The sequence below is a fragment of the Papaver somniferum genome, chromosome 2 (assembly GCF_003573695.1).
Source record: "Papaver somniferum cultivar HN1 chromosome 2, ASM357369v1, whole genome shotgun sequence".
In the NCBI taxonomy this organism is placed as follows: Eukaryota; Viridiplantae; Streptophyta; class Magnoliopsida; order Ranunculales; family Papaveraceae; genus Papaver; species Papaver somniferum.
This window is the reverse complement of record NC_039359.1, coordinates 110,143,715-110,163,961: the sequence shown is the minus strand read 5'-3', so window position 1 is coordinate 110,163,961 and position 20,247 is coordinate 110,143,715. Positions and strand designations below refer to the sequence as shown.

At 40.6% G+C, this 20,247-nt stretch overlaps 1 protein-coding gene across 1 annotated transcript; it reads right to left on the bottom strand.

The window, feature by feature from the left end:
* Positions 1 to 2,621: 2,621 nt before the first annotated feature.
* On the bottom strand, positions 2,622 to 5,685 carry LOC113351753. The gene is made up of 5 exons (XM_026595688.1): positions 4,606 to 5,685; positions 4,128 to 4,324; positions 3,756 to 4,043; positions 3,319 to 3,606; positions 2,622 to 3,231 (listed from the first exon to the last, which is right to left on the bottom strand). The coding sequence occupies exons 1-5, from the start codon at positions 5,683 to 5,685 to the stop codon at positions 2,622 to 2,624; spliced, it is 2,463 nt and encodes an 820-aa protein (XP_026451473.1).
* Positions 5,686 to 20,247: the final 14,562 nt, after the last annotated feature.

Below are 20,247 nucleotides of genomic sequence, written 5' to 3'. Positions count from 1 at the left end.
CCATGAGACCAAGAGTTAAGAAGAATGCCATATAATGGGGGAAGGGAGTAGGGGAAGTGTATCAGCTTTGATGAAACTTTGAGTAATATTTTGTTGCTTGCATCAGACGAAAACAGTGAAAAGACATAACAAAAAGAAGTTGATGCTTTAATACGCATACTTGAAACTTTGAAACTTTTATCATACTTGATGTCACAGCCCAAAACAACAAAGGTTCCTAGACCAAGTCGGGTAAAAACAATGTTAAACCTCGCTGCAAAGGCAAAAATCGCCTCAGTGAATTCCAATAACTTTTTACACTCGGGTACTTTCCTAAGTTCTGTTTTGAATGAAAGGTGAAACGACTTTTTTTTCGATGCAAAGAGAAAGATTTGATTAATTGTTGGCAGTGTTGTAATCATTTGCCAAAAGATTACATAGTACTTCAGGGAAATTATTAATAAGATCTAAATTAGTAGTCGTTTCCCTAACAGTTTTTGCAACTGCATCAGCTACTTGATTATCATCTCTACCAATATAAAAGAAAGTGCAATGTAAAAAACTTGAACTTAAATGAATGATTTCATTAAGGAGGTTTCTATTCTCCCACTGTAAGAGAAGAATGTTGCCTGTTATTGACTGGAAGATAAGTTTTGCATCAGCTTCTATGTGAATTCTTTAAAGTTGTTTGTCTTTGGCCCATATCAATGCTTCACGTATTTCCATGGATTCACTCATCTCCGGACTCAGTGTTCCATCTGCATAACTTCCTTTGATTCCTTCGCATTTTCCTGTATGAGATCGAAGAACAATCCCAGTACCACTTTGGTTAGTATCATAATTATAAGAAGCATCTACATTCAGTTTGAAAATATCACGCATAGAGGTTGCCAATGAGAGGTTCTATGAGTGTTAATGTTATGAGTGAATGCATTGTTATCATGGAAATGAGATTGCAAATGACATTGTATTTTATGCATGGAAGTAAAAGAGTTTAAGAGATACCCCCTGAAACACCACATCACATCTATCTTTCCATATAATCCAGGCACTTATCATCATGGTGTATAGCATCTTTTCACCAATGGCACCATTATTATTGGTAAACCAACTTTCCATATATTAAGCTCCATTGATTCTTCACTATGATTGCATATGGCACACCGAGTTTCGATACTGGTGTTGTGCAAGCTCAGCTTAATTCTTGTTGAATGGGATTCATGTATGCATTTCCACATAAAAAGTCTTATTCTGTGATAAGTTCTAGTTTTCCAAAGATTTCTCCAGATTCTATCTTGAATTATTCTTCCATTGATGATGACTTCAGAGTTACTCATGGTGAGCTTCTTGTAAGCACTTTTGACAGTAAATTTTCCATCTCTAGCTGGCATCCATACCATTATATCCTATTTTGAAATATCCAAATATATACTATGGATTTTTAGAAAGGTATTATGATCAAAAAGATTATTGAGCAAGTCTACATTCCAATTGTTGGAGTTTGGCAGGATCAATTCTTCAACTTCTTGGTAGAATCTGTGAAGATCATTAATGGGCAGAGGAGGGGATGTTAAACCTGGAATCCATTTGTCAAGTCAAATCTTTGTTTTTCTTCCATTATTCACTTCCATAAAGTAGTTCTGTTGGACCACCTGAAGACCTTTGATAATTCCATTCCATGTGTATGAACAGTTCCCAGCTTTCAGATTTTGGTGTAGTATGTCTCCATTGATGAAATACTTACTACTCATGATGTGAGTCCATAATGCACCTGATTCAGTACATAGTCTCCATGCTAACTTAGTTAAGAGAGCTAAGTTTAACATTTATAAGTCTCTAAAATCTAAGCCACCCAAATCTTTGGGTTTGCAAATCTTTTTCCAAGCAATTGGATTGTTACCTCTATTAGAACTGTGACCCCAAAAGAATCTTCTCTGGATTGCAGTAAGATTCTTGATAAGTTGAGTTGGAATCTTGAAAGTTCCCATCTGATAAATAGGAATTTAATTAAGTACATGTTTAATCATGGTGGATCTGCCAGCTTGAGTTAAAGAAGTAGAAGACCATGTTGAGTATCTATGCATAAAATTCTCCTCAATAGCCTTCAAAGCCTATTTTTTAGAATGCCCCAACAGTAAAGGAGAACCAAGATATCTTTCCTTAGAACTCATAGATTTAACACCTAACAATTGTATAATATCAGCAGCAACATCTGGATTTGTATACTTACTGAAATGCACTGAGGACTTGTCAAAGTTGATAACTTTACCAGATTGATTACTAAAATTTTGAAGAAGAACCAGAAGATTGTTTACTGTAGTAACATTAGCGTGAGTGAAAATCAAGCAGTCAACTGCAAACAACAAATGATTAATGGCTGGAGAATTGGCGGCCACTTTAATACCTTTAATGGTGTCATTTTGTTGAGATGAAACAAGATGTCTTGAGAGAAATTTCATTGCAGGAATAAAAAGATAAGGTGAGAGAGGATCACCTTGTCTTATTCCTCTTGTGGGATGAAATTCTTCACAAGGAGTACCATTTAGCATGACTGAGAGAGTTGTAGTGCTGATGCATTGATATACAAGATCACAGAAATTATCATCAAACCCAAAATATTTAAGAACTTTAATCAAGAAGTCTCATTCTAGCCTGTCAAAGGCTTTTGACATGTCTATCTTGAGAGACATCCATCCAATTTGGCCTCTTTTTCTTTTCATTGAATGAATTATTTCTTGAGCTATTACTGTGTTGTCACTGATTAATCTCTCTGAAACATATGCAGCCTGATATGGGAAAATTATCTTCTCCATTAATGGCTTCAACCCGTTAACAATGATCTTTGAGATTATCTTGTAGTAGGTGTTGCATAAATCAATTGGACTATAATCAGCTGCACAAACAAATTTCCTTTTCTTGGGAATGAGAGAAATGTAGGACTTGTTAATCTGCTTTAGTATATGTTTAGTTTCAAAGAATCTGGTGACCATCTGATATACATCTTCACTAATGATACTCCAATGACTTTTATAGAAACCAGCTTGAAAGCCTTCAGGTCCTGGAGCACTCCAGTTCTCCATACTCTTTAGTGTGTCAAAGATTTCTTGATGAGATGGTACTTTAGATAAAAGCTCATTGTCTGACTCAGAAATAATGGAAGGAAGAAGCATGAATGAATTGTCATCCAATTGAACTCCTGCAGAAGTGCTTATATCTTTGAAATGAGAAGTAAGATGTTGAGAAATTTCCTCTCTAGAGTGAAGTCAGTTGTTGTCATGATCTTGTAGAGAATCTATATTGTTTCTTCTTCTTCTTCTATTGGTCTTGTTATGAAAATACTTGCTGTTGTTATCCATTTCTGAAATGAAATGATCTCTAGACTTTTGTTGATATAGTTCAGCTTTCCTCTTATGCCACATAGATAAATCCCCATTGATTTTTGTTGTGAGATTCATCTGAAGGAGGGAATCCAATTCCTTTTGCAGATTATCCACCTTTGTATTGACATCTCCAAAATGAGTTCTATTCCATAATGATAATTCTTTTCTTGTTGACTGAAATTTCTTCATAAGTTGGAAACCAGGAGAACCTACTACCTCAATCTTCCAAGCATTTTCAATAACAGAACTACAAATTTCATCATTTAACCAGGTTAGAAAAAATTTAAAAGGCCTCCAATTTTTTTGTAAAGTAATATTAGTTGAAAACGCAATGGGACTATGGTCACTGCCAACCTAAGTAAGATGTCTTAGTTGGGGTTAGGAAAATAATAACACCAGTCATTATTTTCTAAAGCCATGTCAATTCTAGATCTTCTAGAGCTTGTACTTATATTATTCCTAGTCCAAGTGTAGTCCTTTCCTACATAACCTAGATCCTCAAGACCACATGAGTTAATGATATTGTTACCATCTAAAGAAGAGGAGGCATTTTGATTATCTCCGATGAGATGAAAGTTGAGATCACCAATGAGAATCCATGGACTACTATGGCTATTACTGATATCAAGAAGATATTCCCATTGCTCTTTTTTCCTATTATAGTCATGGTAGCCGTACATACAACTACAAGTAAGATAGTGAAATGGTTTATTAGATCTGATTGAATGGAAAGGTTGAACATATTATGGCTAGCATCTAGCAAATTACAAGTGAAGCCATCTTTCCAAAGAAGGGAAAGATAAACCAACTGGCTCAATGTAAGCTTGATTTGGGTAGTGAAGATTCCTCAAAAGTGGCTTGCTCTTATTTTGAAAACTTTTTGTCTCACAAAGAAAGATCATGTCAGGGTTATGCATCCTAACTAAATCATTAAGATGGTCTCTAGTAGTAGAGGTTTTTAAACCCTGGACATTCCAGGAAATAATTTTCATCTTTGGAATGGTATGAGAGCAATATAGAAAATTTAGAATGATAAGAGTATACACAATTATATGATATGTAGGAAAATACGATGAAAGAGTACGTGAAAACTATTATAAGTTTTTATGCATGCATGAGAAGGCAATAAATGCTGATTGTTGAAAAAATTAACATTTTTACTAATGATTGTTCGAGAGAAATTATGAAACCTAATTAAAAGGGCACAAATATTAAAACAAAGAAATAAAATCAGTGTAAGAAATACCTGGCTTTCTTCAGATGCATTAACAGTTTTTGCTTTGATAGTTGTGCCCATGTGAGCTGCTTGTTCACCCATGTTTTTATCATTGTCAGCATTGTAAGAGGAAGTTTCATGATTGGTCATACAAAGGGTCGTGCTGCTGCTGGCTCTATGCCGTTTTCCAAGTCTTGTATCTTCTTCACCATCATCAGAGCTTTGCTTGAGAAGGAAATCCATGTTAACAGTAATACCATCTTTAGGTGGGACAGAAACAGTGTTCTTAACGAAATTCTTCTGATTTTTCCTAGAGGTTGGTGCTTCAACTGATTTTGAGGAAGAGATTGACTTCCTTAAATTGCAAACCTTGCCAAAGAAATGTGGCTTCTCATGAGACTTAGCTAGGAATTCAGAGGCATCCTTGCATACTACATTGCAATATTTTATTATGTAACCTTCATTGCAAATTCCTGGCGGTTGACGTTCATAATAAAACTTAATCCATCTAGTTAATCCTGCGCTGGATATAACTTTGACACCTCTTCTCAAAGGGTTGCAAATATCAACGTAAACACAGACCTTTACCGGAACTCCATCCACTGGAACAACATTTTCCAGTTCAATTTTAACCACCTCTCCCATTATTTCTCCAATCTTTGTAACATCAGAAACGTTCATGTGTTCTTGTAAGAGGAATTTTAGCTGAATCCAAAATAATTGAAAGCCCCATTGTTTTTCAGTGTATATCATCTCTGGTATGTAATCATGAATCACCAGCAACTTCTTATTAATATTCCAAGGACGTTCATTTATGACCTTGTTGAGTAGATCCCAGTTGCTGAACTTGAAGATGAAAATATTGGGATCGATTTCCACAATCTTGAGATTTTCAGCTGTTATGAACGGACAAGTAAAATGAATGAATTTTTGAACCATATCATGACTCATTCTTCCTTCAATGATAGCTTTTCCAATCGCACTTGCTTCCCAGTTAGCTTCTTCGACTTCTTTCCCTTTGTTGTTATCTTCTTGTTGAACAATGACTATCTCATTGGTGTCTCTCAGATCTAACGTAGCTTGCTTGAATTTGTTAACCAATTGGCCCATTTGATATGAGTTTTGATCTTCCATATTGAGCAGCCACAAAGTGTTGTTACGTTCTTGGATGGTTTTCAGAGAAGAAAGTTTATAGGGTTTAAGACGGCAATCTTCATGATTTTGGCTATTATTCGAGAATATATTGTTTCCTTTTACCTAAATATTCGTAGCAATGGTATTGAATATTGATTTAGGATAACTATGGAAAGCGTAGCTGTGAAGATAGACGCAGACTAGACTGATTAGCCAAGCTTTCCGGTTGACGTGGTAACTGATTTTTTTGAATTTTTTTGAGCGTACATCAAGGCGGGCTTTGATACTAGAATAGGAAACTGAGTTGGATCGGTTGTGAAACTTCCTCCACCAATTGTTGTTGATACTAACACGAGACAAACATGAAATCAAATGATTAAGATTAGCAGACTCGGCAAACGCCATGAACACAACATAAAAAGTAGCAAACGCCATTGTTAAGACAACAAACTGTGAGTATATCTTGGAAAGCACATGAGTAATTGGTTACACATGATAAAGAATTGAACAACAAAGAATAGAAAATCAATGAACCATGAAAGAAAGTAGCCAGAGGATTGATCAAAAAAGTTAAGTGAAACTTACGAACTATAAAACATTAGAAAAGATTAACTAAAAAAATAGATGCATATCAGAATGACAAGTAAATTAATGTATAAACAGCATCAAGAGTTTTGAAAAAATACTGAATTAAAGTTGCATAATCGTCCGATTCGCAAAGAGGAGAGAGAAAAAATGTGGCCATACCAGATTGAGTGAACTAGTTGATGAACAAAAGAGAGTAAATCTGGCTGTTGATATTTAGGGTTAGGGTTTGGATTGTTTTTCTTTCACTGAGAAATAAAAAAGAGGACACATGGGGGATTAATACGAGGCTCATTGCCAAAATCAAACAACAACCCGCCTGTCACCAGGCCTGGTGAATCCCTCCCCGGCAGCGGCGTTTACTTTTTTGCCCACAACTTTGTTACTGGTCCCGCCTAGTAATTGCTGCTGATTGGCTCACAACTGAAACAGTACCACAAAATAAGTGCCTGATTGAAAAAACTCGGTACCTTTATCCTGAGAAGATGTCGAGATGATCTTCGCCGTTGGTTCTTAGAAGTACTGCAAAGAGAATAAATTTCTCGGACAAATTACGTACAAGGCTAGGATGTTGATGTGGTCTCCTCCATTTTCATTTTATTTTTTTTGATACTGATGTGATTACTAGTTGCAAGGCTGCTAATGAGGGTACTAATTTGTTTGAGAGTGTACCAACCCCAAGGCAAATATTATTTTGTCTTATTCGTATTTTGGTACACCCCAAACAAACCGGTCCCCCTATTAGCAACCTTGACTAGTTGGAGCCTCATAGTTTGCACCATCTACATTTTCCTTGGCCATGGTCTACAGTCGTCTGTCTGGGGATCAAATCATTTTTTTGACTTAATAAAAAATCTCTGGTCTCCCATAGATTCGTTATGTGATTATTACAGGACCTTGTGAATTGTGATGATAAACTGGAGAACACCCACACTCAACAACAGCTGGGGACATATGTTTGACGAAATTGGGCCATCACTGTTGAGTAAATGTTAGTTTTCACTGTCACTACAAGAATACTTCGGTATATATCTGATATGCGTACACTGAATTTCAACAAAAACAAATCAGAAAATGTCATCCACTGTGCCGATAAATATCGGCAGTGACTAAATGCAATCCACGGTTTAATTATCTGCAACCTTTTCAAAATTTTATAAACTTTGTTAATGTGGGTAACAAAACTCACATTAATTATCTCCCCACACCGACCAAATTAATTAAAAATGTTATCTTCATATGATCCATCGACTCATTCAGTGATGATAGCTAACTAATTAATTCATTTTATGATGGGGATCATGAACGTCTCTGGTGTAATAGAGATATAAATCTTAAGAGTGGGTTCAGGTGAAGTTCCCTTGCCTTTGTCCCTCCATTCATGACATGTTGATGATGATTATAATGTAATGGATCACAGCAGTTGCCTCATCTCCGTGAATGTTATCAGTTTCTTGAAGAATTGAATGGGTAAACATTTTTGGTGATGTTAAAACGAAAATTGGATTACATGGAGCTAATGGTGATGAATTAGGGTTAACACAACCGCTAAATTAGGGTTACGAGTAAATCAGACTCTGAGGGTTTTTGGAAATTGACGATTAAAATAAACAAGTGAAAAGAAAAAGTAAAAAAAAAAAAGAGATAATGAAGGTGAGTTTTGTTTACCCACTTCAAGAAGGTTTATTTTATTTTTTAAGGGTTGTATTTAATTCCAGTGTAGGTTGCATTTAGTCGTTGGTTAAATGTTTTCGGGTACAACACTATACGTACGCCTGACAAGGGGGCGTTCATTATACATTCGCCAGACGGACGTTCAACGGGCGTTGATTATAAGTTCGCCCGTATGAAGCGTTTAAGTCCCACCCCGCCTGAATGAGGCGTTGATATTCTTAACGCTTGAATGAGGCGTTGATATTCTTAACGCCTGAATGAGGCGTTGATTCACGTGTCCGCCACACCAGGCGTAGATTATATGTTCGTCCCTTCTCCGAGAGTTAACTATATGAACGCCCCACAACGAGCGTATTCTTTAACAACGCCCCACAACGAGCGTAAACTATATCAACGCCTCTTCGGGACGAAGATTATATGAACGCTCCACGTGCAAGCGTTCATTATACTTCCGCTCGACTAAAAATACTCCACTGCCTTAACATCACACTCCAGACTACTCTCAAATTTGATCGTTTGTTTTGGTCTTTGATCTTTGGTTATGATCGTACCATTGTGGACGCTCTAACTTGAAAGCTTTTTGTTAATCAAAGATCAATTTTTTTTTGTTAGCTGTGCGTGTATCTCTCAATTAAATACCCTGTGCATGCGCATGTGCATATGTTTATAAGTGTTTGTGTGAAGTCCAAATCCCTTGTCAGTTTCTTTAGGTATCTTGCTATTTTGGCTAGTAAGTTAACTGCCTACACTGGCAACGGTGGGGGCTGCCTTTTGGTACCACAGGATGTCTTGCACCTTGGGGCAAGATGGTATGAATCGTATGATGGTATAGGAGTTGATTCAGATAAGTGAATGCGTGGCCCACCACATAAGCAGAAAGATTAATACCATGATTGTTTGCATACTCGCGATCCGGATATGAAAATTCCTGACTCGTCCCTAATCACATGTCAGACCATTTATTTTTAATTTTGAATCAAAATTGACTTGATACTTGATTCAGACCTAATCCTCGTATTCGTTTGAATCAAATAACAAAATATTCCTGATTCATTGGACCAAGCTATTGATCCACATATTTTTCAGTCAAATTTGAATCAAAAAAACAAACATATTAGGTCAGACACGACTCAGTCAGGTAATTTCTGTCAGATGCAGACGTGTCAGATGAGTCAGGGGTAACACCAGGCTAGCTGGACCTATTAAGTCTTAATAATGTTGTTGGGGGTGTCAAATTGTCCATCAGTGCTAATCATCATTGTTTGTCACGCTAATTGAAGATTAAGTATCTTCCTTTTTACTCCTGATCAAGCTAATAATCATGAATCACAAACTTTATCACATGATGATCAACTTTCAACAAATTTACAAAAGGCACGAGCGTTAAATTCTCAACTTATTCTTTCAGATACAGCCCTCCAATAAAATTTCATTCCTATCACATGCCGTGTGGCGCAGCCGCTTTTTAAGCTAAATTATATTGTTTCTTCCATGCTGTGCAGTGGCTATTTGTTATTAGTATTGGCGTCAACTGTTGTAAGCTGCCTGGAAATTCTTTGGCATTAGATTACATTCCATTGCTTAAATTAATATAAGGTGCAACCACTTTAAACGGTGCAATGGGAAAGCCACCGTCCTCTACCATCCCGATTGGTTGGCCAACACCTAACAGACTATGTCAATGCTGATAACTCGGTGACATGTGCTCTTGGGATAGATGAATGACATGTTCTTCTACTGGACCAAAACGTCTCATTGTCAAAACAGTTTTAGGAGAAATATTATAGGCATTATCACTGAGCTTATCATTAATCTGGTTTGATTGGGGTATACCCAAATTAATTGGGGTATACCTAATGAGACAAAAGCTAGGTCATTTTGAAATAAAAGAAGCCATCCCTTAACTTGTATTTTTAAATGGCTAATATATTCTTGTTTAATTAACACTAATAATTCTGATTAGGTTAATTAGTTGAATTTAGATTAAAATTTATGAGTAGATTAAAACTTATGAATTTAAGTTATGAAATTTTGTATTTGATTGAACTCATGTGGGAAGATTTTTGATGAAAAAAATTGTTTTGAAAAAAGTTTTTGCAACGGAAATGAAAGCATACTACCCAAACACTTCTCCAAAGGGGATTGCAAAGCTGATGTATGAAATCATACTCAAAATTACAGAAAAAATCAACACTTTCAGTTCTGAAACCATGAAAAATCGGCAAGGTCGACGATGAAGAAGATGCCGACTGTACTTTGGCTTGCAAGGTCGTCAAAAGAAGAAGATGCCGACTATACTTCAGCCGGAAAGGTCGTCGAATGAAGAAGATGCCGACTTTTTTTGACACACATGAGACCGTTGTAAATGCTTCACTAGTCGACATCTTATTGATTTCTTACCTTGCCGGCTAACTTATAGTCGGCAAGATCGACAAAAAAAATACCCTGCCGACTATAGGATTTTTGCAATACAGAGAAAGGTGTTACAAATGCATGATTAGTCGGCAAGGTACTAAATTCCTAACCTGCCGGCTAAACTATAATTGGAAAGCTATAAGGATGAATACCTTGCCGACCCTGTAAATGCTAAATTCAGAAATGAAAAGTCAGCATGATATTCAACCTAGGAAGCTGTCGACTAGTATTAGTCGGCAAAGTCGACAAAAATTACCCTGCCGACTTTTAGAAGAAATGTTGAATTCATAAGGGATTTGAGATTGTGTATGACTTTGTACCCAATCTCAAACCGCATATGAATTTGTACTTGGTTTGAGATTGGGTACAAAATCATACCCAATCTCAAATCCAGTAGCCATTTTTTTTATTTGGATTTTTGATTTTTTATAAAGTTTTGTTTTGATTTTCGATTTCATCACAGATGAACCTCATAGGGTGAATTTATTTTGAAAATTTTCAAAACCAAGTTTCAGTCGGCATGGATTTTTAGTATGGGCAACTTCGTCTTTTAACACCTTTTAGACACTCCTTAACACACTAGTTTGAATAGGAATAAAATGGATATACCCCAATTAATCTGGGTATACCCCAATCTCGTCAGAATCATTAAGCCAATCAGTCATTTACATAAATGTTGCAGATGTTGACCTGGAGTCACATCCCCCAAATGACTCGAGTACAGTATTACTCCTCCACTACATCGACATCTCTAGGTGCAAAAGCAAGCGGATAACTAGCTAGGCCAACCTGTTGTACAAAGAATCACATCCCCTAAATGGCTCGAGTACAATGTGTGTACATATTTCATCATCAAACACGTGTATATAGGAAGATACGTGGAGAGCATGCGGACAAAGTCATCAAAACATGATGACACACACCCATAGCCAAAAAGCCCATCCCGTCGACGTCGGATCCTTGGCCGAACAAATCTAAGGGCAGAAGTTAAGATGTACCGAAAACACGATGTACTGCGGAGCACCAAATAACTCCCGAAGAGTTACTTTATCTCATCCCCAAAAAAAGCCAAGATCAACGGTGGAGAGAAGGTGAACTGACATGGACGTGACAGGGGCACAAGACACTTGTCTTACACGAGCAGCGCCTCAACTATCCGCATTAAACACTCTGAGCAGTGTACGTGTCGATCAGCCCGTGGAACGAACGAGGATGACTCTACGTGATCAAGCAATGAACGAAGACCTCCGCGTGATGGACACAAAGCACAAGAAGATAAGGTTCCAACGGCCCTCAGAAATGGGTCCCACACTCTAACCCTATAAATACCCCCTCTCCACCAAGAGTGAGGGGATCGGAAAAAATCAGGGAGAGAAGGAGAGAGAAAGATTGTGAGTGTAAGTTTGTCCTTTACAATATACAGACCTATGTTAACTCCAAAGTCACTCGACTATCTCTGTAACCATCAAGTACATAGTGAAACAACAACCCCGTGGATGTAGGCCTTAGTGCTGAACCACGTAAATCCCAGTCTTATTTACATTTCAGCACTTTATATTCGCCTAACGCTCCATGAGTTTTATTTTTATACTTCGTTTTATTTATCTACCCCTGCGTAAACGCCCCTCGCGATGTTATTGGATGAGGCTATGATAAACCCGAAGGTTTTGATCCAAGGAATCAATACAATTGTATTATCCGTGTGAGTCTGTACCTAGAGTGCGAACATTGATTGTGAAAATATTGATGCATGCGTGATTTATGTGTTCACAATTTGGCGCTAGAAACAGGGACTTCGTCCTGGTAAAAGATTTATCTTATCCTGTGATTTCATATTAAATTAGCATATGATTGCTCTACTTCATTAGCTCTAACAGTATTTATCTTTTGTTAACTTTACCGTATTCAAAAACGCACCCGTTATCTTCGATAGCTCTGGCAGTATCTGTTGAAGCAATTTAAACTGGTTAAAAGATTTATTGCTTAGATCCATGGATTTACATTTTTTAGATCTCGTACGGACCTGTCTTTCCGATGGGTTTTCGAAAATTTTCAAACAGATCTACGTGCATTTTCAAGAGGATCCTTTCACATTTCCACGTACCTTCAATGAACCCGCTTTTTTAAAAAAAAATTCTCTGTGGCCCTCGGGCAGTTTTTCCCTGTCTTGGAGTAAGGAATTTTGTAAACTAACCCGATCCGCATGGACACTTCTGTTTCTCGCCGTTTGAAATTCCCTTGTGCAGAAAGAAAGCGACAAAAGGACCCACGATGGAAAAGATGCAGGAAGCTGGAAAATCCAAAGCCTCGTCAAAGGAAGCACCAAGGACAACCCCGGTCATCACCCGGAGCAAGCAGAAAGGAGACAAAACCAAAATGACCAGTCAGAGGCAGGACACTGCGGAAATCACTTCGCCTATGAACGCTAACTCCGTTGCGGCCGCGTCCCTCAGAGCAGCGGCAAGAAAGTGTAGTACGGCAGCGGCAGCCCCAAAGGCTGCGGAAGCCAGCAAAACTTTTGCTGCGAATCAATTTCACCAACCAAAATAAAGGGTGGATGAATCCAGAACAACCAACCCGTGCACCCTCCAACCTTTGGAATGCCATCAACAAACGAGCAGAATAAAACTGTGTAGGCGGCTCTAACACCGCAGATGGGCACTCCGCCCGATTTGGAAATGCCAACAATCGAAGCTGAACCTCCCCCACCTTTAGTGCAAATCATAGAAGAAGGAGGCACCATGGTCGTAGTAGCACGAGCTAGGACTCCCAATCAGGGGTCAAACCAATCACATTGATTGATGGCCGAGCTCGAAGAATTGAAGAAGAGCCAGAAGGTTTACGCAGATGTTGTAGCTCTGCTGGCCAGAGAAAACCAGGATTTAAAAGACCGGATTGCCCTAAGCACAAAGACAAGCCAACAACTCGATGAAGCAAATTCAAAGGCACCAGAACCAAACTGAGACCGAAGAGTCATCGTAGCAGCTAATGGAAACGCGGCTAAGGGAAGTAGCGCATCCGACCCGGATTATAACGACGGAGAGTCAGGCTATCACAAGAAGAATAGCGTAGGGCACCACCGCGCGATGGAAGAGCTGCGTGATGAAATGATGGCAGAGATCAGGCAATTAAAAAGTAGACAAGGCGGGGGAAGGTTAGAAGAGGTCATGAGAGAGGTTAACTCCACGCCCCTTACTCATCGCCTGGCCAACACCCCTATTCCACTGAAGTGCCATGTCCCGACATTCGAATGCTATGAAGGATCCAGTGATCCCGCTGCACATATTCGGTATTATAAACGTGTCTTAGCTAGATGGAGTCAGAACGACGCCGTACTCTGTAGATACTTCCCATCAAGCCTGAAGGGATCGGCATTGTCTTGGTTTGATAATCTGCCGCCAGACTCCATCCACTCCTACGACCAACTCGCAGAAAAGTTCTTAAGAACTTACATGTACAACAAGGCTGTTAACACCGGAATGGATAAGCTCTTTTCACTGGCAATGGCTAAGGAAACCACGAGGGAATACACTAACAGATGGCACAAGTCTGCCAAGCCATAGGAAGTGTGGACCCAGTGGTAAGTATCAACTGCTACAAGTGGGGATTAGACCGAATGAGTCCACTATTGTTGAGATTCATGGAAGCGTGCCTAAGACAGAGGGAGATCTTCGAATAATTATTGAAAAGCACGCTCGTCTTGAAGAAATCCAGCGTGAAAACCCGAGGGCGTACCGCAGAGGTCTCACCGTACCAATTCAGAACAAACCAATGGGGCCAAAAGGAATTGCTCAGTGGAACGGCCTCACGAAGACATGAAGGAACGAAGGGATGACGAAAGACGCACCGAAAATTCGAAGATCAAGTTTACACGAAGCTCAATGCTAGCTATGCTCGGATCCTGCGAGAGATCAAAGGAAGGGAAAATCTGGAGTGGCCATGGTCTAAGGGAAAAAGCCCCCAAGAACCGAGAAGTCTAAAGATTACTGTGAATATCACTGCTTCAACGGAAAAATGTAAAAACCTCAAAATAATGATCCAAAAATTGATTGATGCTGGCGAGCTCAAACATTACATACGAAAGGATGTCGCCGAGGATAGATCCAAACGAACCAAGCCAGTCCAACTTCCAGAAGGGAACCGCACAATCAACACCATCTCGTGTTCTGAAGCCGCAGGGCCCTCACTTACAGCACAGATAGGAAAGAGGTTACGGAAGCAGTTCGAGACCGCTGCGAATTGTATAAGATCGATGGGATAGAGGTGGACGAGCACGAAGAGTGGATGGACTATTATTATTCGATGCTGAAGATATCGAAGAAGATATGGAAGACCATAACGACCCCCTGGTCCTCACACTACCAGTGGCTGGATGTAACCTAAAAAGATCCTCATAGACGGGGGAAGCTCAGTGAACGTTCTATTCTACGACGCATTCAAACGATGAAGCTCCATGAACAGCTGATGACCTCTTATTACACCATCTACGGATTCAATGGAGCCCAAAGCCATTGGGAGACATCGTGTTGCAGTGAACGCGGACCCATGAAAGTAGAAACACGATTCAGCGTGGTGACGCCCCATCCCCCTACAACGCCATTATTGGACGAAAGTGGTACATAAACTCAAGGGAGTGGCGGCAACTTACTACCAATATCTCAGATTCCCTACACCTGAGGGAGTAATGGAAATCAAGGGAGATCGGGTCTCTGCAAGAGAGTGCCAAGCCACTCAGGATCGTATCAACAACGAACAAGAAGAGCAGCGAAAAACCCGAAGAATTAAAAATAAAGAAGCGCGAAAGAGAAGGCCATAGACCTGTTCCTCAAGGAAACTACAGGAAGGGGTTTGACAAAGTGATAATGTCCTAAACACAGAGACAATACTTCAGCAGCCAACGAAGGACAGAAACATACCAAATAGCAATCAAAGAACGTCCCAGTCTCGGGGACCCGAAGCCGGTGTTCACGCCAGTAGAGCCCGTAAAAGAAATCAACATAGGAACGGAAGAAAACCCGAAGATGATCAAAGTAGGGACCATAATGGACGAAAAAGAGAAGATTCTCTAACCAAATTACTTAAAGAATACGCGTATTCGCCTGGAAACTAGGAGATATGCCGGGATTGACCCAAAAGTAATCCAACACGAGCTACGCATCAAACCAGGCACGCCCCTTTCAGGCAAAATAGAAAAGTTGCACCGGAGTATCATAAGGCAGTGGAAAAAGAACTTCGGAAACTACTAGACGCAGGTTTCATCAAGGAAGTCAAGTACCCTACATGGATCTCCAACATGGTCGTCGTTCCTAAGAAAAATGGAGGGGTTAGGATATGCATCGATTTTACTAACCTCAACAAGGCATGTCCAAAGGACAGCTATCCCCTGCCAAGCATAGATCAGCTGGTAGAAGCGTAGAAGGATATGAAGAACTGTCATTCATGGATGGACATTCTGGCTACAACCAAGTAGCCCTGGCAGAAGAAGATCAGCCACACACAGCGTTCTACACCCCACATGGCCTTTATTGCTACACTAGAATGCCCTTCGGACTTCGAAACGCAGGGGCAACATACCAAAGAATGGTCGATGCTATCTTCAGGCCATGGATTGGTAGTACCTTAGAAGTCTACGTTGACGATATGCTCGTCAAAAGTAAGCTGCGCAAAGATCACCACCAGGATCTGAGAGATATCTTCGAAGCAATGAGGAAACATCACATGAAAGTGAATCCAGAGAAATGTACTTTCGGTGTCACCTCGGGGAAATTCCTCGGATATCTGGTAACAAAAAGGGGCATTGAGGTAGACCCAGTGAAGATTCAGGCCATAGTAGAAATGCCATCCCCGAAGAATTTAAAAGAAGTGCAGAACTCAATGGGTCCATAGCAGCCTTGGGCAGATTTATTGCCCGATCCTCGGACAAATGCAAACATTTCTTCAATATTCTCAAAAAAGGGAGTAAGTTTGAATGGACCGCAGAATGCGAAGAAGCCTTCCAAAAAATCAAAGAACACCTAGCTTCAATTCCGATCCTGCAGAAGCCGGATCCTGATGAGGTTTTGGCATTATACATAGCAGCAACAGAAGACGCAGTAGCGCAGTGTTGGTCAAAACCAATACGAAGATAGAACACCTATCTATTACGTCAGTAAGACCCTCAATTCTGCGGAAAGGAACTACACAAAGATCGAACAACTTATCCTAGCATTGGTATGGGCTACTCAAAAGCTGAGAACCTACTTCCTAACTCACTTCATCCGGGTCCCATGCAAAGCACCACTGGAAGCAGTCCTCAAAAGCGCGGGAAAAGTGGGCAGAATAGCCAAGTGGAACACCCACCTGGACCAATTCAACATCATTCATGAAATTCAACATTCTCGAAAATCCCAAGTTTTGGCGGATTTCTTAGCAGACCTCCCCCTGGACAACGACGAAGAGATTAAGGGAATACCAGAAGCCGAGGAAGAAAGCAAGGATCCAATGGATATCCTCGAACCCGCGAGTCAAAGACAATGGGAAGTCTTCGTCGATGGTTCCAAAAATAAGGAAGGAGCAGGAATAGGCATTGTCATCACCACCCCAACCGGAGAAAGGATTGTACAGGCACTCAGGTTAGAATTCAAAGAGCATACCAACAACATCGTCGAATACGAGGCAGTCGTACATGCCCTCCGTGTAATAATAGAGATGGGGGTAACCGATGTAAGACTGACAAGTGATTCGCAGCTTGTCATACGGCAAATAGGGCTCGAGTACAATGTGTACGATGACACCCTCTCAGCTTACATGGCCTTGGTCCAAACATTGGCATCACAAATTCCGAACATCAAGTTCCGGCACTTATGCAGAAGGGATCTCAGGCACGCGGATGCCCTAGCATATATATCATCCATGCTGAAGGAAAAGCGTCGAAGCTATTAAAATAACAAGGGTATACGAGCCTTCGATTGCATCTCAATTCTCCTTCGCTACCAATCAAGATACAGTGGAAGAAAATATCGAAGACCAGGTAGGAGAAGACATCCATAACGATTTTGACGAAGAAGATATCCTGTCAAGAGCAAATCAAGACGAAGACTTCAGCAACGAAGATGATTGGAGAATGGTGATCCATGCGTTTCTCGAAAAGGGAAGCTACCCGCGGACCTTAAACAAGCTAGGAAAATACTCTCCAAAGTAGGAAGATATGATCTTCGGGATGGGTCCTGTACAAGAAATCCTTCCTCGGACCGTTACTACGTTGCTTATCCCGGAAAGAGGGGCATCGAATTCTAAACGACATCCATTATGGTGACGCAGGGAATCATAGCGGCATGAGATCACTAGCCGACAAAGCAAAAACGCAAGGATATTACTGGCCCACAATGATACAGGATGCCGCAAGAATGTCCCGACGGTGTGAAGAATGTCAGCGCTTCGCCAAAAAGATACACGCGCCGGCAACAATGTTAAATTCTATAGATAGCCCGTGGCCATTTGCAAAATGGGGCATAGATATCGTCGGGCCTTTCGTCGAAGGATCAGGGAAAAGACGATTTTTGATAGTAGCCACGGACTACTTCAGTAAATGGGTGGAAGCTAAAGCCTTAGCCAGGATCAGAGACGTGGATGTGTTTACTTTCATATTCCAGAACATCATTTGCAGGTTCGGCATACCAGCAGAAATCGTGTCCGATAATGGTAAGCAATTACAGGGGAAAAACATAGACATGCTCTTCGATACTTTCAAAATAAGGAAGAAAAATCCACCCCCATATACCCTCAAAGCAATGGACAGCGGAAGCCACTAACAAGACCCTCGCCCTTATCCTCAAAAAACAATTAGACGAACATAAGGGGCGATGGTGTGAACAGTTGCACAATGTGTTATGGGCATACAGAACAACACGAAGATCTGCCACTGGGGAATCCCCGTTTCTCCTCACTTATGGAGCTGAAGCAGTCATCCCAACAGAGATCCTCATGCCAACCACAAAGACCGAAGCATGGGAGAAAAATCTCACAACAGACATGATGTTAGAGAGATTGGACGATCTAGAAGGAAGAAGGGAAGCAGCATTGCAGAAGATGGAAAATTATCAACGAAGACTAGCAAGGGAGTACAACAAAAAGGTAAAGCTTCGAATTTTGTAGGGGCAGTATGTGTTGAGAACAATCCCACAGTATCAACGAGAAAAGAGATGGGGAAAGTTAGCACCTACGTGGGGAGGACCTTTTATAATACACGACATTGCGGGAAACGGTTCCTACTACCTTCGCAATCTGAAAGGCGAGGTCCTCCGGCATCCTTGGAATGCTAAGTGGCTTAAACCATATTACCCATAGGAGCAACGCAGCTTTGCATCTGCGTGAAGAAGACCAGAAGAAGAAGGCAGCGTGACCGCTCTACATGTTTCTATCTCTGGACGAGGAATTGCAGGCCTCAACCTATCAATCAAACAAGCTTTCTAAAATTCAAGTAAACAAAACCTATCAACAATATTGGGGAAAGTAGTTAATCTACAATCTCTCAGGGCTCCCCCATCAGTGTCCATAAGTGTAAGACCAGGGGGAAGGCACCCAGCAGAAAGAGATACCCAACCAATCTTAAGGCAACGGGTCGACGGAATGGGTGTATGTAAATATTTTAACCCCATATCCTAGAACGTTGCCTCGGCCCCCACCGTCTGGGAATCCTCTGGCCAAGGGTTCGCCAGCGGGGTGACAGGTCTCAAGACGATCACGAAGGTACCTCCCTTCGGTATCGCACCCAAACACTTAAAAAACTCTTCTTTTGTTTTTAGTGTCCTTCTCACAATGCTTAAAATAAACAACAAACTGATATTGCAGGTATATCAAAAAAATGATCCATTTCATAAAGGTTGGTTACAAAAAGCGGCAAGGCCAATACAAGGAATACACATCAAAAATATTCTTTTTACAAAATACTAGCAAAATCTAACGGAAGTCTAATGATGCCGTGGTCTCTACTTAGATGATGCCGCCACATCAGCAGGGTTGTTCCGAAGAGTTGAAGGGACGCTCCCACCAGATGAGGGTCCCGAGGAGCCAGGCAAGGAGGCAGGTACTGGACGACGCGGATAGCTCTTCACGAGGCCATGCTCGGTCTTAAGGCCAAGCTCAATCTTCTCCAGCATCTTGTTTGTCTCCTCAGCCAATTGACACCGAGCCTTATGCATAATAAATATCGTCCGCTGGTGGGCTTGGGATAACAAAGAAGATAGACGATTCACTTCTTTAGAAGCAGCACCAACGGCCTCCTCGCGGGATGCCGCCAAACTCTTAAAATGATTAGTCTGTTCTTCCTGTTGCGCTAAGGAAGATTGAGCCTTTTCAAATTTTTCATTTGCAACGCGGAGTTGTCCCTCGAGCTCTGAAAAAGACAACACAAGGGAGTTAGCACAGAAAAGACACAATCACACTCGATGAAATAGGGTTATACCTTCGACACAAGCCGAAGCCTCTTCATACTCATTAACAACCGCATCTCACGCTTCATCAAGATGGTCATATTCCACGGATAATTTCTTATAATCTAGTTGAAGGTTGGTGAGAGTAAATTGACTGGCATATAATTCTACCTGCTTCATCGAATCCATGTGACGAAGGTGGTTGACTTCGTTGTTTATCTCTGATACCCCTTTGCTAAGTTTGTACATACATACTTCGAGATTTCTCTCAGACTCATCCTGGCGGGCTATTTCAGCGCGAGACGCAGCAAGGGCTTTGCTTAGAGCCCCAACTTCGGCTCTGGCATCGTCCCTTTCTATGGTAAGACACAACATGCTCTCCTTAACTCCCGGAAAAGGAAGGGAGCGAGCCTTTCGTAATTCCTCTTCCAGAAGATGTATCCTAGACTCCAAC

Excerpts from the sequence above, each read along its gene's own strand:
- LOC113351753 (XM_026595688.1), bottom strand. The coding sequence starts at position 5,685 with ATGGGCCAATTGGTTAACAAATTCAAGCAAGCTACGTTAGATCTGAGA. Across the intron at positions 4,325-4,605 it reads ATGCATCTGAAGAAAGCCAG|GGTTTAAAAACCTCTACTAC; the intron begins GTATTTCTTACA and ends TGGAATGTCCAG. Across the intron at positions 3,232-3,318 it reads GAAATGGATAACAACAGCAA|AGAGGAAATTTCTCAACATC; the intron begins GTATTTTCATAA and ends ACTTCACTCTAG.